Genomic DNA, 16,714 nt, shown 5'->3' with positions numbered 1-16,714 from the left:
GCATCTTGCCTCAGCATCTCCCTTGGCCAGACCATGGCTTGTCAGTGGGCCTTCTCAACGTGTTGCTCAGTTCAGGGCTGGGATCCTCCTGTCTGGTGTTGCGCTGTCATGTCTCTGCAGAGCTGTGTTGGGGACACTTGGCTATATTGCTACCACTCTGCCTAATCTTCAGCCCCTTACCTGGCCCCGACCAGGCTGAGCAGCACGGTCCTGGGTTTCCTCACAGCACGCTTTCTCTTTCTTGTGCTGGTGAGGGCTTTTTTGTGTGGTTACAGACACTCAGGAGAGACACTGCAAACAAGGCAATGAGAGGAAAGCCGCTGTGGCTTCTCTCTGGGGAGGGTATGAAGAGGCTCAGGAGCATTGGGCTTAAGCTGCAGGAACGTGGTTAGCCCTCGCTTTTACTTTTGTGGCTTCCTTTATTCCTTACGTGTGTATGGGGTCCATCAGGGGACTAGCTGTCCATACCTGCTCATCCTCAAGCACTGAAGGAAAGCCTGAGCTCTCTCCTCCCAGCTCCCCGCAAGGAAGAAGTTCTCATGCCACCATTGCTCTTACCTCAGCCTCTCGCCACGGGACTGCTCACTGTCTTTTGCCACGCTTGTGGAAATGGTAAATACTCCGCTGCTCATGCTGCTGCAGGATACCTAAATCAACTTTATTCACAATCACAGTTATCCAATTTTTCACAATGAGTTATTCTTTTCTTTAAACAGAACACAAAACATCTTAAAGTAAAGCAATGAAATGCAAATGACACAAGAACACAGAGGTACGTGGGAACCTACACCAGTCAAACAAAACAAAAGGTTAGGATTGTTGTTACTGTTACTGCTTTTGCTGTTTTTTTCTCCCTGGAGAGAGCCATGGTCTCCTCCTCCCTGCTCACAACCGGAGGCCAGCTGATGCTGGGAGCAGGACTTAACCCCAATTTTTGAGCTCGGATGCTGGGGGATGCTTTCAGCTTCTGCTAACTCCTAGAGTTTGGTCCACAGTAAAACAAACACAGTTATATATTAAAACACTCTGAATTTGAAAGGTGAAAAGGGAATTCACATCACTGCACTGGTACCCATGGATGGAGTTTCTTGAAAAATAAAATGTACCCCTTGGCTTGCCCTGTGTGAAGGGGAACCGGTCCCACGGGTGTGGTGAAGGTTCGAGAGGCTGCTTATTGCACATTTCCCCACATCCACTGTTTCATTGACACCTTCCTACCCCTTAGGTTTCTTCTCTCCAAAATCTTTGCACTGGAGTTGGTCTATATACCGAAACAGGCTCCCTGTGTCTGCCAGTCACGGCTCTGTCCTTGGACCAGCTGGAGGCTGGCTGCATGCCTGCAGACCGGCCGTGCTGCTGGCATGGTTGCTGTGTCCCCCCTGCCGAGACTCGTGCCAGCCTGGCTTCCTCCCACCTCTCAGCGAGGGCATCTGGGCACAGAAGCCATGGCACTCCAGGGCTTTCAACAGCCAACCTGGAAGGCAGGGCTGGGTTAGGGGTGTACATGAGAGGTATGCAAAGAAGTAACGTAAATCCCTGTAACCAGAATCAGTGTTCAAGTTAGTACTGCCTGTTGGGGCAGGCTGGGGGTGGCTGCAGACCCCCGTGGTAGGTATGCGATGGCGGTGCCTTTAGAGAAAGCCTCTACAATGCACTCTCCAGCTAGTAGCCTCTTTTTTCGTTTCCTCAGGAGAGCAGGGTGAGGTCATGTTCTCCGGGCGCTCTTGGGAGCAGCCTCTGCGAGTGCTCCTTCACCCACCTGCTGCCTGGGAGGGCACGATGCCCCCTGCAGCAAGCAGCTGTGTATAGTAAATGCTTTTATCCCTATGCTACACTGTTCCCCCATGTCCGATCAGCAGCTATATGCTGGGGCACAGGAAAAGGCTTGTCAGGAGGGGTGTGCCTCCATGGCTTTCCCTGGCCTGGCCTAGTGGGCCACACGGAGGGGCGAATGCCACAGCTGCTGCGCCCCAGTCCTGATCACCCCTCAGGGCCCAGACACCGTCTTTTCCTCCCACACAGCCCTGGAAGGCAGCAGGGTGGAGCCAGAGGGGAGACAGGCATCTGCTGTTGCTGCAGAGCCACGCTGCCTGGGCCCACAGCCCACTGCAGGCACCCACCTTGGGGACAGCGAGGTTCCCAACTGGGGCAGGAGGGAAGGGGATTTATTTAAACAAACCAAAGCAAACCAAATCCCTCAAGCTATTTCTTTTTTTTCTTTCCTCTCTTCCTAACTCATAAGGACAGCCATGTCCTTCCAGCGGGCTGGCTGTGAAGGGCTGAGTACCACCTGGCTGGTTTTGTCTTAAAGCACAGTGATAAAGTTACCAGTAAATGAAACCCGCAGACATGTGGGTTTTTACATTCTTCCCTTGTGGGGTTGGGGTTTTTGTTTCTTTTTTTTCTTTTATTTTCTTCCTCAGAAGTGCTGTCTGCATGGTAGGGGGAGGAAAGGCGAGGGAGACACACCTCCCTCTCCCGCAGGCCCACGGGGGCAGAGATGCTGCCGAATCCCTTGTGCTGCATGGAGACCATTCGGGACAAGCCACGGCAAATCAGTGGTGGTGGGGTTTGAGAGCTGCTCATCATGCAACAGGATGGCAGCAGGAGGTGGCTGGACGCTGCTGGGAGGGAACAAGGCCAGTACCAGTGCTGGCTGCCAAACCCACCATGAACACCTCCGCCAGGGAACAGCGAGGGAGGAGCGGGGGACAGCCCTTGAAGGGCTGCTCTTCTGCCTGTGGACATAGGACGGGTTTTGCTTCACAAATCCTGGGTCCTTTTCTGCACTGGCCCTAGCCTTTCCACTGTGAATGTGCTCGCTGCACCTCGCTTGCTGGGTCAAGGCCTCGCTCCGTCCTTTCTAAGGGGCTTCCTACAGTCAGGCTGGTTGTTCATGGAAACATGTTGCTTGTTTCTCCTCTTCTAAGCTGTCCTCTGCAGACGGGGTGTCTCTGGAAGGAGATGTGTAGCACTGAACCTTTTACCGCTTGCTGTCCCTGCTAAACATTGGAGACTCCCCTCCACTGTGCATGGTGTAGAAAAGGGATGATTGCACCAGCTGAGTTTTTTTGAGATAAAGTTTAAAATCCACAAGGGAGAGTAGTCCATCACAACTTCCCTGACACACAGGAGTTCAGCCCCAGGGCTTGCTTGGAAGGTAGAAGAGCAGCGTCTAATCTTGTCTCATCTGTTGGAAGAGGGGATCAGGGTGGTGGGTGGGTGATGTTTTTTGAATCTTCTGGGTGATGAATAGAGACCAAGACCTGTGTTGTTTCACAGCCTCCTCCCCACCTACCCAGTCCCCACCACAGCATCTGCTGCTGCTCTAAGTGCTGCGGTATGTTTTGATGATATCTTTGATGGCCCGTCTGCAAATGGGGCAGCAAGCGTTGGCCATCTTCTTGAGCTTCAGCCCACACGAATAGCAGAGACACATGTGTCCACAGGAGTAAATGACCGTGTCTACCATGTTCTCGTAGCAGATGGTGCATTCATCTCCCCAGGGCCCTGAGACGGATGGGGAGACGGGTGACTCAGGTAAGCTGATGGGAGAGTTGGGAGCTGTGCCTGAAACAAAAAGAACAGGGTCACTCGTGCTGCTTAAAGGGCTTCTTGACACCCCAGGGTGATTTCTGCCCTGAAGCCAGCTACAGAGGGAGGAACCATGCCCTAGCAGAAATGGATGATCCAGGATCAGGGGTCCTTCCTGTGACATACTGTCCCACTCGCTGAGCCCTGGTTCACATGCCAAGGCTCAGGGCAGCAGAAAGGCAGCATCTGCTGGGATCTGTTGCCCATGCAGAGCAAGCCAAGAGGCAGCTGTTCCCACACAGCAGGGACAAAGAGCAGTTTCACATTTTCAAACCACTGTCTAAACATTAACACAGGAGGAAAAATCAGGAAGGGAGGATCAAGCCGTCTGCTTTGAAAAGGGAGAGGCCCAGTAGCACATGGTGGTAGCAGCTCCCAAGACGAACAATGCTTCATGTCTAGGGCCGATCCAGGGATGTGGGACCACAATGCCTGGCTACAAATAACCCTGCATGGATCCTTCAGGACAGGGGTGGGACGGTACCCGCATGGACAGCATCTAGCTCATAGTGGGTACATTGCTTCAAGAGCTATGAGGGGCTACAAGTAATCATGCTTGCAGCACACTCATAATGAGGCCTCCCGAATGAAGCCAGGTGAGGTAGCAAGATAAGGAGAAAAATGTCTATTTTTTTCCCCCAAAACCCATTAAAAATCTGAATGTTTGCTGTCACCAGTTATTAGACTTGACACTGATAGGTACCTTCAGCGAAAAACACTCTTGATTTGGACAACAACAACAAGGACTTGGTAAGTTATATATCCCATCATCAATGCCTTGGGATCATGCAGGTCCCTGGGGTTTTAAAAATGCTGCATGTACATTTATCTAAATCTCACTGGAATTCGTTGGCGTATTAGAAATACCAATACTGCCTTTTTCTGAAGAGGGTACTGTAGGTGTGTGGAGAGGTAAAGGGGGGCAATAGGCATACCCATAGCTCCAGTCTAAGTTAGAGTGCTACATGTCACTGCCACACAGCTCTCCAGAAGGAGCTTTGCGTCACAGGGCCATGCACATAACAGAAACTCTGCTGCCTCCCTTGGGACCTTTCATGATGAAAAGGGTTGGAGAAATATTGCTGTCTAGGCATCTAAGCGGCTTCCACATAAAACAGACTGAAAATAGACTTTGCAGAGGCTCTCCCTTCCTCCCTGAGGGAGCTGACAGGAGACTCTGTTGATCATTGTGGTTTTAGAGTCCTTCTGGGAGACAAGGCTGAGACCATGAAGGCAGACAGTACAGGAGCGGGCAGAGGGAGGCAAAGGAAAGGAAGAGGTGGAATCCCGCCACACTTACCACTGATAGAGCTGCAGAGGGGGCCAGAGCCACATGTAGACAATATGGGGTCAGAGACACCGCTGCAGAGGATGGTGGGGGAATTGGGTGTCGATGTGGGCGAGCTTGGTGTGGACAGCCCCAGCCGCTCGGCTAATATGGTGGAACCTGCACCACAAGAAAAGAAAACCACAGTTACGTTTAAAAATTGGGGCTGATGAGGCACTGTGGATATGCAGCAAGAGGTGCAGCTCTCAGCGCTTGTCAGGATTTCTGTCTCATCAGCATGAAATCTAGGGAAGAGATAAAGGAAAAAAAACCCTTCATATGCCTTTTTTAAATGCTAGCAGCTGGCCCTGAAGAGACATTGAGCTCCCACAGCCCCTGAAATTAGCTGGGGCTCCTTTAATCATCCTAACCCTTTGTTTCTGCGTCTCAAGTCATTAAGTGCAGTTACTTTCCTTATGGTTTCATGCTTATATGCACCCTCAGCACTATATCCAGCCACGGGCTTGTAGCCAGTAGAGGACACAGCCTGCAGTAGGGTGGGCTGGACTCCAGCACAAGAACGTATCACCTTGTCAAAGCACTCTACGCTAACCCAGCGCAAAATGCATCATCCCAGGCTCTGACAAATTAATGCAAAGTCACTCAAGGACTTCCCAGAGACAAACATGAGGGTTTGGCAATCAGGAAAACTTAGCCCTGCTCACTGCTCGGCCTCTTTTGTAGGGTGGCCTCTGTCAGAGGTGGGCATAGCAGGTGAGGACAGAAATCAGGGCAGAAACCTCTTGGCCAGCCAAGAGACAAGTCACCAAAATGCATTTGGCTCTGGGCTGAACAAAGACACCACTCCTCCCGTTCAGGAACATTTTCTCCACTCCCTGTATGTCTGGATGTAATGGCTCAAGAGCGCAGACCCCCTTCAAGTCCCTTCTAGGTGTCCCCAGCTCCACTACCTCCCGCTCTCACTGCCCACCATCACCTCTGTGTTAGTGTGGTCTGCCAGAAAAGCCAGCTCTGCCCCACAGTCTGCTTGGCACCCTCCCTCTGTCTCAGTCTCTTTCTTCTGCTGGTATAATACCAAGTATCTTAAAGCCCCTTCCAGAAAGAAAAAAAATGGGAATGCTTAAAATTTTAGCTGCTGCAAAGGTTTTGTAGGGGAATTTCATTGTTAATGATGCAGCCTGGTCTTCGGTAAGACAGTGGTGAGACAGCAACATACACGTGCATGAACCAATGTATGGTTTCTTGGTGGTAAGAACTAGTTTGCCTATGGTTTTAAAGTTAAGGTTTCTAGTTCCCCAGCTGAGAAGACAACCAGGGTAACTCCAAATCAGAACTAAAATGCTAAGACTTCTTCATGTTACCATATAAGGAGCCAAGAGACACAGAGGGTTTGGATCTGCAGTGTCCTCGATGAGTCGGAGGCTGCTCTCCGGAGAAAAAGCAGCAGCAGAAGGCCAGGAAAACCCCCTGTGCCAGAAAGGTCCTTCAGTTCCTATTTGCAGGCAGGCTACTGAGCCAAGGAGGACCAAACCTGGGAAGCAAGGACTCCAAGTGCCAGCTGTGGATTATGCAAAAAAAAGCAAAAGCACAGCAGCCGCCGAGGACAGCTTCTCCTGCCCTTTTTAGCAGAACAAGACTGAGCAGTTTAAGTGTAGCACAGGGACGGGGATGGGTCATGTTTGGGTCGAAATCTGTTCTGAGGACTGCGTACTGGAGAATAAGCAATTAGCTTCAGCCTTTAGTCCCTCAGTTTTACCCCTCTTCAGAATAGGAGTGCTTTGCTCACAGGCACAATCTGAAGTGAAATAGCCTCTATAAAGGGCTTTGGGGTTTTCACACTTGAGATGCTGTAGAGAGGCACCTCCTTTATCACACAGACAGGAGCTGAAGCTGGAGTTTAGCTCAGTAAATAAGCAGAGAGAATGATGCAGCCTTTAATGACAGCCACTAGCAACGGCCTTTCCCCTCCAATCTGACAGACAACCGTAGCAGAAAACTTGTCCTGTGGGTAACACACGCTGTAAACAGGCCCAGCAGGGGTACAGATTTCAGCTCAATCACTGCGCACAGAACAAATATGAACATTGAGCAGCTGAACAAGTTTTTGAAGCCTTCTCTCTTCCCTGCAGCCTGGAGACATTTCTTCCATTCGGCTAACACACAGCACATTGCATTTCTAACACCAACGTGGTCGTTTCATTAAATGCAAAATAAAGACTATTAAGAGAACTTTTTTCTGGGCTAATAGGAGAATTTGGAGGTGCCCCAAGTGTCACAGAGTATGAACTGATGAAGCATACTGGCAGCAGTGCAAACAGCCTTTCCACAGGCAAAGAGGGCTCATCAGTGCAGAAACCACAATCTTCTCTGGTTGTGGCCAGTCTGAGTCCCAAAATGGCCTTACCCAAGACCCAAGGGCCAGCACACACCTTCCCAATTCTTTCTCCTAACACTTGACTTTTCTCCAGCATAAGTATAGAGCTTTGTTTAAGACAATCTGAGTTCCCTACCAGACAAGACACACTTCTCCCTTGGTGACAGAATAATCAACATAAGACATGTTACTCATGCTGTTAATATATTTCTGGATGGTGTGCAGATACCATGACAAGCAGTGTGGAATGAGATCATGTGCAGGGTGGAATGAGTGTGGCCAGCTTGGCTTAACTAAAACCAGATACATGTGCTCAAAGCCAAACATGCTCATTGTGTGCACAGCGCTCCCACCAAGAGCTAGTTTTCAAACCATGATTTTAAAACATTCAATAATTCTAAATAAATCAATTTAAATAACACTTTAGAAATATTATTCTTCTCTGTAAAGCCCACAGATAAATTGTCTCTGCAGCTAACTTGTCTCATGCTTCATCTCAAACATACTGGGATCACCTTTAAATAGATTTTGAATCAATTCCATTTGCTGTTTTATCTTTGCAAAGTCCAATTATTAGCAAAATCCAGTGCAAATTGACTCTTTCTCTATACTTCTGTCATCACTCTGGAAGAGGTGCAAATAAACAAACCTATATGTCCACCCACAAAAGGAAAGAGGTATTATACTTTCAGAAGAAGAGAGTATTACCATGGAATGTACAGACATCATGCCAGGAAAGGCTGCTAGTATGCTAAAGGTTTGTAATTCAAAATGGCCTTGCCAAACTGGAAATAGGATGAGAAATAAATGGGATGGTATTCAATATGATCAAATGCAAAATGCAGCACTTAAGTGGAGATAATCAGCTACTCAAATACAGGACAGGGAATTAGTCCATTCAATCACAAATACAGCTGTCCTACAGAAAAAGGCCTAGGGATTGCTGGAGGTCACCAGAGGATCATAAATCAATAATGCCGTTCTGTTATGAAAAGGTTGCACCAATCCAGGGTCATATGAGGCTGGTTAAGGACTGGAGCAGGAGTCTGGAGGCACTGTGGTATCTCTGTCCCTGGAAATACTCAAAACTCGACTGGACATGGTCTTGTGCTAACTTGGAAGTTAGCCCTGCTTTGAGCAGGAGGTTGGATTAGATAATTCACAGTCGTTCCTTCCGACCTAAAATGTTGTATGATTCTATGATTTTAAGACGGCAACATTTTTCACAAGCTGCTAAAAGGAGAGAAGAAACAATCTGTTCTTTGTGAAAGTTCTAGATAAGACAAGAAATCATGGGTTCAGACTCCTAAGGTGTTCAGGTTAGACATCATGTAGATAGTGAAGCACTGTAAAGCCATCAGACTTCCTAGAGAGACTATGGCATCTCCATCATTAGAGCTCTTCAAGAACACTAAGGTGAAGTAGGTAGTCTCTTGGGATCCCATCCAGCATTTATGATTTTTATGAGAGTAGTTATCTGTATCCATAATTGTCCTTTTATAGAATGTCCTAACTTCAACCAAAATACTGCAGCTGTGGCCCTCAGAGATGCTTTTGGCTCTCTGGGTCTATTGTGGTGAACAGGGTGGTTTCCCAGAACATTGCAATCCACTCTCAGGGGATATTTCCTAAGACTGTCCCAACTTTTAAGCAGACATCTTTTTGCTCATCGCTCTTAATGGCAGCTGTCTGGGGAGAGCCGTGCCGCTGAAGGATTTACGTTGTTAAGAAGGCCAGATACAATGGCAATACTCCCTAAAAATACAGAAGATTTGTCAATTAACTCTTCCCCTTAATTAATTTATAAAAATATTATTTCTACATTTCTTTCTCATAACAAAGTGATTATGTTGACCTATTTATTACTGCGTAGGCCCAGAGAGAGAACCAGAAAACTACCACAACATCAAAACCAGGTGGGAAGAGCAATGTGCTGTCTGTATTCTCCTTCTGAGCATGCTTAAGGGCATTTGCTATGATGCAAGTAAATCCCCAGGGCATCTCTGTGGCCTAGAGCAGGGAGCAGCTGCCGCAAATCTGTTCCACAGCTATTCCCAACCCACTGCTAGCAAGCAGTAGATGAAGACTCCCAGATTCAAACTACAGCTGAGATGGAGGGAAAAGTAGAGTAATGCCAAAGAGCATGTTGCTTCCTTATTACTGTTGACTTTGAATCACTGAAGGTTGGGAAACTGCCAGTTTAAGGTGTTCATACCACATTTCTTAAACTGCTATCTATTCCTGAAAGAGGTGATAGAGGGGCAGGGCTATTCCTGGGACTCAAATAATGACAACAGGCTGAACTCCATCAGATTATGAAAAACATCCATCAGCCACTGAAAGGTACCCAGTAACTTCTTGGGATTTGACAAGGGCATTCCTCATACTGTCCCAGTGTGGGGAGGAATGTTCATGTTCATAAGGAGACAAAAGCAAGACTCAGCCCATTTTACTAAATCTCTGTCTCCCGCTCTTATCCCTTTCCCCCTCATAATTAAATTCAACATTATATAGTCCCACTGCACTTTTTTAGCTCTTAACCCAAAAGACCTGCACGCACAATGTTTGCATCAAAGCACTGGGACTGTGCTTGTGGAAGTCTTGCAGAAACCAGGCTCCACAGGCTGAAAATGTCTGCTGCTTTGAAGTGGAAATGCACTATTGCATAGTCTGGATACTTTGCTTTCAAGGTAGAAAAGAAACAAATGAGCAATACCCAGTGTTTGCTGGCTGCAAACAGGAATAAGTATCATGAGTTCTGCCCCAGAATGCTTTCTGGCAATGCCAAACACCATCTCAGGTGTTTCACTCACCTTCTGCTACTTGCATTACCTGTCTAGGGTCTTAATGACTATTTCACAAGCATTACAAAAATAATGCATAACCACTTGGTCTGCACTCCAGAGCTATCCTTTTTTTCCCCTTTGAACCCATCCAACTCAAACTTTGTTTTTCCTGGCTTACAGGATGCTGTCAGTAAATGACCACTACTGTCCAACTCACAGCTCACATAGTTTGATCATCTTCACCTTTTTAATGGGCTTTCCTTACCCATACCCATCTTAAGGACTATGACAGGATCTTAAATAAACATTGTACCTAAAAGACAGAATATGGGAACCTCCTATTCCCAGAATAGGGAACCTCCTGCTATAGTTTCTAAGGAAGATAAAGTCTTATGCAACATACTGACTTGCCCCTATGCTGAGTATCATGTGGAGCACATTGACAGCCCCTTCCTTTTTTATAACACATTTGCTGCATAAATAGGATAGCTAATAAAGATCAGGTAATTACCAATAGTAATAACAGATTTTCAATGTTATTCCATCCATCCGCAGGTTCCAGAGCTTCCAGCACACAGTGGAAAATACTAGAACAGCTGCTGAAATCTGGCTGCAGCCTTCAACTGGCATATTTAAGGGTGCTCAAGAGAGCTGTGCACTTCTCATACATTTTAGTCCAGTAAGCACTGGGCACCTGAGAGTCATAGTCATTTAAATGCCTTTCAAAACTCTCAACTTGATTTCCCTTTGTTAGGAGCCAGATTTGTAAGCCTGTCAGCTAAAATAATTCCCCTATCTCAAAAACTGCTCAATATCCATTCACCCATTTAACACTCTCAATGTATCAGGGCCATTGATTTTGTTATCTAAATAGGATCAAGGTTCTTTCAAAAATCTGGCACAATTGTGGGTACTGAGCTCATGTGAACATCTGCCTAAGGAGGTCTGTCCCATAACACATGAGCTCCTGCAGTGTGAGTGGGCCGTGATGTTACTAAGACTGGATACTAGAGCAATTTAACCCTGTAAGAGTCATATCTTTGCTTAATCTAATCTACTACAGTTCTTTGGCTTTATAGTGACCACTAGTATGTGAACAGCCTTGATAAATAACCATGTGCAAGACTGGTAGGACTGGGACCTCAATTTTGGTCCTCACTACTTTTTTTACTGAAAAATCTCCTATATAAGTTTTGGGGTTTTTTCCTGCTCATGGATGTAGCTTGTGTAGAACTTTCCCACTTTATTTTCTCCTCTATTCATCCATCCATTTCAGAAGAAGGTAGAGATACACTTTTAACAATTAAAGAATGCAGACTGGTTGAATTACACAGCTCTTTCATATATTACAAGAGCAAAAGCCCCTATTGAAGATGCAGTGGGGAACCTGGAAAGGTACACTAAATGTATATTCTCTTGACTTTGCAATCTAGTAGCAAGACACAGTGTACTGAGACCTGCTGGATTCTTTCCTCTGTCTTCGCCCAGAAAGATGAAGTTTCTGTCTTTGGATGTTCCCCAGGCAGCTGTCAGACTAACACCTCTCCCTTGACACTGATACTAGAAACCCTGGTATTCCATCAGTGGCACATCCACTAAAAGGTGGGTCTTATCAAGACAAGCTTTGCAAGAGCTAAATCTTTCCACGTTTTGTTTCAGTAACTGGTTTTCACTAATGCAAATATTCCACCAGATGTAGAGAGAGCTGCAAATACCAAACACAGTTTCAGCAAGATATTCTCAATGCTAAAATGACAGCCCTCCACACAGCATTCACTCTGCTCCAAAGAGCAGCCATATACATTTCTGCACATTATCACACTTTCTTGCCTCCAGCCAAGGCTGCGGAAGAGCTATTCTGTCCCCCAGGGCCACTCAGGTCTTGGCCAAGAGAGACTTTTGAATCCATCATACTAAAACAAAGGAACAAAGCACCTGTTGCTGCCTGGGCACATGGTAGTTAAAGATCAACAATAATGTTAAGGAAGGATGTAAGCATATCCATCACTTCTGAATGCTATAAAATATATGTATTTACACAGTCATTTGTTATGTTCCCACGGTGATGGGAACAATACTGCATTGACCAGAAACCAGAGCTTCCTTCCCCTTGTGCTCGATGTTTTTTCGCCAACCATGCTCTCAGAGCCCAGCCTCTATGTTGCAACTCATCTCTGCCTTTCAGGTGACTGACATCAGTTGATGATCCAAGCAGTTTTTTGCATTCAAGTATTTCCTGGGGGATTCTAAAACAGTTCCAAACAGAACAATATTACATTTTGTTCTTTACAAGCCCATGAAAACATAAGGGATTTTGCATTATGCTACAGAAAAGTCAGGAAATAGGTCAAAAAGCAGCCTGGCAGATTTTGTGTGCAAAACCATAAGGCCTGTGTTTGCAAATGGGTGTTGGACAACCGCTGTTCAGGAAAGTAAAAGTTAGATCCAAACCACATGGAGCACAGCAGTTCAGACTTCCATGTGGATCAGAAAAGGAGTGTATTTTATGGCTTCACTGCAGCATTGCTGTCTGCTATGTCCAGAAGGCAGTAGGGCACCAGCACTTCTATTACACTCCTGCAGGAGTATGCACACTTCAGTTAAGCAAGAGAAATATGAAAGCTCCAGACACCGCAGAAGTTTTTGATCCAGCAAGCCCAAGCCCAATGTGCTGTCTGAAAGCAAAGAACACCCAGCAAACTTACAAGGTATCTTTCCTGACCAGATGGGTGAAGTTCAGCAGCTACTCAGCACTTCACCCTGCAAAATCCTGAGGGCATGGACACCATGCAATGAACATCCAGCTGAAGGGAAGTGAAAGAGCCTCTAATGGGGCTCCGTCTCAACCTGAGAAATACTAGACCAACAAAGCACCCAAACAGATACTTAGATCAATAAGAGGTAAAAAAAGAAGCCTGGATTGAATAGCTGAACCACATGAAAAATGCGTTGGAGCTTTCATCTTGTTTAACAAAAACAAACCAAAAAGCCCTCTAAAAGATCACAGATATTAATTACCCTGTCCAAAAATGCTTCTATTCATAACAGCACCTTTTTCAGCTCCATCTCAAAAAGGCCATTTGGCACAGAGTATCTAGGAGACCACAGCAAAAGTGGTTCTGTGAGCAAAAGGAAAACTGCTGCCTAACCCAGCACCTCCAAGCTCTGCGCTTCTCCAGGAAGGAACTTTATAAATAGGGTGACAGATGCATAAAGGAAACAAATACTTTCACTTCTCTTGGCCAGCACTGCTCTGAATTTCTGAGGGACACTGCTAGATGAAAAGGCATCTGACAAAGAAGGAAAAGAAAGAGGTTAGTCTGCTATGTCACTCTCACAGTAGCCAGAATAACTAACTCATGCCAGTGTTAGTTCAAAGAATAGGCAGATTTTATCTGTCCTGACAGACAAGTTACAACTCAAAGAGGCTGGTATATGATCCCATATCCTGTATATTCACTGTAGGCAGGCAAAGGCGTTATGAGATAATGGAGATCCATACATCACTTACTATGAACATCTCACTGCAGACAGGGATAGTATATTTTCCTAGTAATGATAATAATTTCTGCTTTTGTGGAGGAGAGTGTGCAGAGGACAAGACATTTGCAAGCCCTGTGGTTTTTGCTTAGAGGAGGTCCGCTTCCTTTACCCAGCCTTTACCCAGATGCTGGCTGATACCTCAGTGCACAGGCTCACTGACTTACCAGTGGTAAGTGTGGGTTAATTATGCATCACGTGTGATGAGATCTTTAGCTGAATGGTACAAAGGTGCCACAAGCAGGTATTAACTCTGACATTGCTGGCACTGACCACAAGGGACAAGCATTTGACTGCATCCAATTCTCCATGACTGTGCAGTTTTCCAAGGCACAAGTTGTTAAGCAACCTGTCCTCTCTAACACAACAGCTCCCCTTTGTACTAATTCTCCTTTAAAACAATGAATATAAAACAGGACATGAATGGAGAGCCCTGTGCAGTGCTAGAATCAAGCCCAGAAGTTACCAACACTGTAATGCTCTTGTGCAGCTCTTACAACTTAACATCAGTAATGTGTACTTCACTTGCAATGACAGATAAAACCATGCATGATAGGAGGGTTTATGAAGAGGCGTCAATTAATACAAGTGGATTTCTTTCCAAGAGGCACTGAATATTAACTCTCTTCCTTCCCCCTTAGTCTCTAACACCATAAAATACCACATACCCTGCAGTGCACAGGAACTCCAGGCAATTAAGTGCCACACAACACAGACCTGTTTAGATCTCAATCAGCTTAATGAGTCCATTTTCCATACAAGTGGGAAATGTTTCCAAAATAAAAAAACCCAACTCGGGGGCACTTCTAACTGAACAATTGTTAAAGGAAGCAATTCATTATATGCATTTCTGTGCAACAACGTTATGCATTTATCAGGTTTCTCTTGTGCTCTATTTAACTCAGCAATTTCCATGTCACTGGAATGAAGCAAGATGGAGACAGATTAAGTTCCCACATGGGTAACCTACTGGCCACATCTGAAATCAGAGATGAGGGGGTGTGATTTACTCCTGCAAAGAACTAGCCAGCTTCTCTCAAACAGGAGAAGCTTATAAATTTAGAGCTGAAGAACCAAAATCCCAGATTCTCCCTGCCTGTGTGAGAGACTTTTCTGCAAACTGTACCTGCTGTCTGCACCATTGGCAGTGTGTATAACAACTGTACACATCAACGATCGTTTAAGTATTTTGCATGCTTGCTGCAGTTAATTGTATGTGCAAAGTAAGTATATGACTGCACCCAGAGTGGAGAACTTTTTTGGAACAGACAGGTGGTCTGCCATGGGATGCTGGAGTCCTGGGACAGCCAGGGAGCAACTGGCCAGCTCTTCCTTCCTCGCCTCCCCAGTTTTGAGCCCATTGACCAATTTCAAGAAAGTCTGAAAGAAGGATGGAAACCTCAGCAACAACTGATTTCTAAATATTTTGCAATGGGCAGCTAAGTAGCAGCCCCAACTCAGTGCTGATGGTAAAGGAGGCAGGAGAGCTTAGCCCACACACACTCTGCATTTAGCCAGCATGGATATATGAACACAGACTTACCCACGCCAAATGCTGGCTCTTGGGTTGTTTTCTTCAGGCCTAATGCTGGCTCTTGGCCAGCATTAGGAGACATCCAGAGAGCTGCAATATTGTGCAGCTGTTCTGTTGGAGCTGGAGTTATTGAAGTGCATGGATAGAAAGGACAGAGATAAGTTGGCAACTCAGCTTCATTAGTATGACTGTTGATGGAACATGTTATTTCATTGCTCAAAAGAAAACTTCAATATTACTGGAACAGATGAAATTCACCAGGGAAACCACACCAAAAAAAAACAAAATAAAGGAGACAAAGGAAGATGCTGGTGATTCACTCTGAGACAAAAGAAAATGAAAGAATATCCCCAACCATTTGGATCCCCAAATACTAAATATATAAACTTGTTGCTGTGATAGCTCTTCCAGACATGAGTCATACATTTTAAAACCTTATGGGGTCGATGTATTTAACTTCATAAATTAATTACACCACCAAAACCAGACCAAAACCAGACCAATGTATCCAGGCTGGCTCATTTCAACCTTTCAGAGCTGTCAATAAAACTGTGTGTGAGCTGAAATGCTTACCAGCAAAAGCTGAAAGCAGTAAATCAAATTTAATAGGCTGATTTTGTCAACTGTACAGGAACGATGCCTGAAAAAAAACAACCCAAGCCTGAACTAATGGAATTCCTAGAGGATATGCAAAGACTTTTTCATTTCTTACATGCCTAATGTTCTGGGTTTCTGTTTGATTGTCCTATGTGCATAACCCACAGAATTTCTGAATTAAGACCAGCACTTCACATATAAAATATTTAGAAAGGCTTCCAATCCTGACAAAAAGATCTATTGCCTCCCTCAATAGCTGGTTCCTGTAGTTAATTACCCTCACTTATGTTTAATTTAAATTTGTATCCCTTGCTTTTCCAGCAGCTTGATATTTTTTATGCTATTATCTGCTATATTAAAATGCCCTCCTCTTTCATTTTTCTTCCCTCCATGTGGTCAAGTTGCCTTTTAACCTTTTCTTTGCAACAAATTGACATCCTTCTACCTCCCACTACAGATGACTGTGGCCTCTATAGGCTCTGGAGCTGCTTGGGTTTCATTTATATTTCTTTTGCTGGGGTGACATAAAGAAAAATAGTGTTTCCAACATCGTGTTTATTTTCTGCTTTTTTATTTCTCCTACAGCAAATATATTGCCAGTACATGATGCCAGATTGACAAGATGGAAACTGAAGTCAGAATTCTTTACTATCAAACCAGCCCCACACTGCCCTCCTTTCTTACCGAGTTCTGTAAGATCACGAGCCTGGGTAGAGATGGTCTCCCCCGATATTTAGATTAGGAAATAAATGTTGTATCCCCAGCACTGTGGAGTAACTGCAGTCAGCAAATGTCAGCTTCTGTAGTAAAGCCACAAGCCAGGGGAGACCTGAGCTTGGTCCCGCACTGGGTCAGGACCAAATAACTAATCTCAAGGCATGAAATGTAGTATCCAGTGAGCAATACCCTGAGCCATCTTGTTCTCTCAGTCAAAAATAAACATTCCCTAGATGCAAGAGTGGCATTGCTGCTCTTCATCTTCTCCATCCTCCAAACAAAAC

At 45.5% G+C, this 16,714-nt stretch overlaps 1 protein-coding gene across 1 annotated transcript in view; it reads right to left on the bottom strand.

Moving 5' to 3' along the window:
- Nucleotides 1–3,328: 3,328 nt before the first annotated feature.
- Nucleotides 3,329–16,714, bottom strand: part of NEURL1 (neuralized E3 ubiquitin protein ligase 1) — a 161,948-nt gene continuing 148,562 nt past the window's right edge. Inside the window, exons 5-6 of the mRNA XM_059821457.1 lie at nt 4,895–5,041; nt 3,329–3,570 (exon numbers count right to left, since the gene is read on the bottom strand). Of these exons, the coding sequence (XP_059677440.1) occupies nt 3,329–3,570; nt 4,895–5,041 (389 nt within the window). The remainder of the gene's footprint in view (nt 3,571–4,894; nt 5,042–16,714) is intronic.

This window comes from Gavia stellata, chromosome 9 (assembly GCF_030936135.1).
Source record: "Gavia stellata isolate bGavSte3 chromosome 9, bGavSte3.hap2, whole genome shotgun sequence".
Lineage (NCBI taxonomy): Eukaryota > Metazoa > Chordata > Aves > Gaviiformes > Gaviidae > Gavia > Gavia stellata.
The sequence above is the reverse complement of the archived record's forward strand: the minus strand, read 5'-3'. Positions and strand labels throughout refer to the sequence as shown.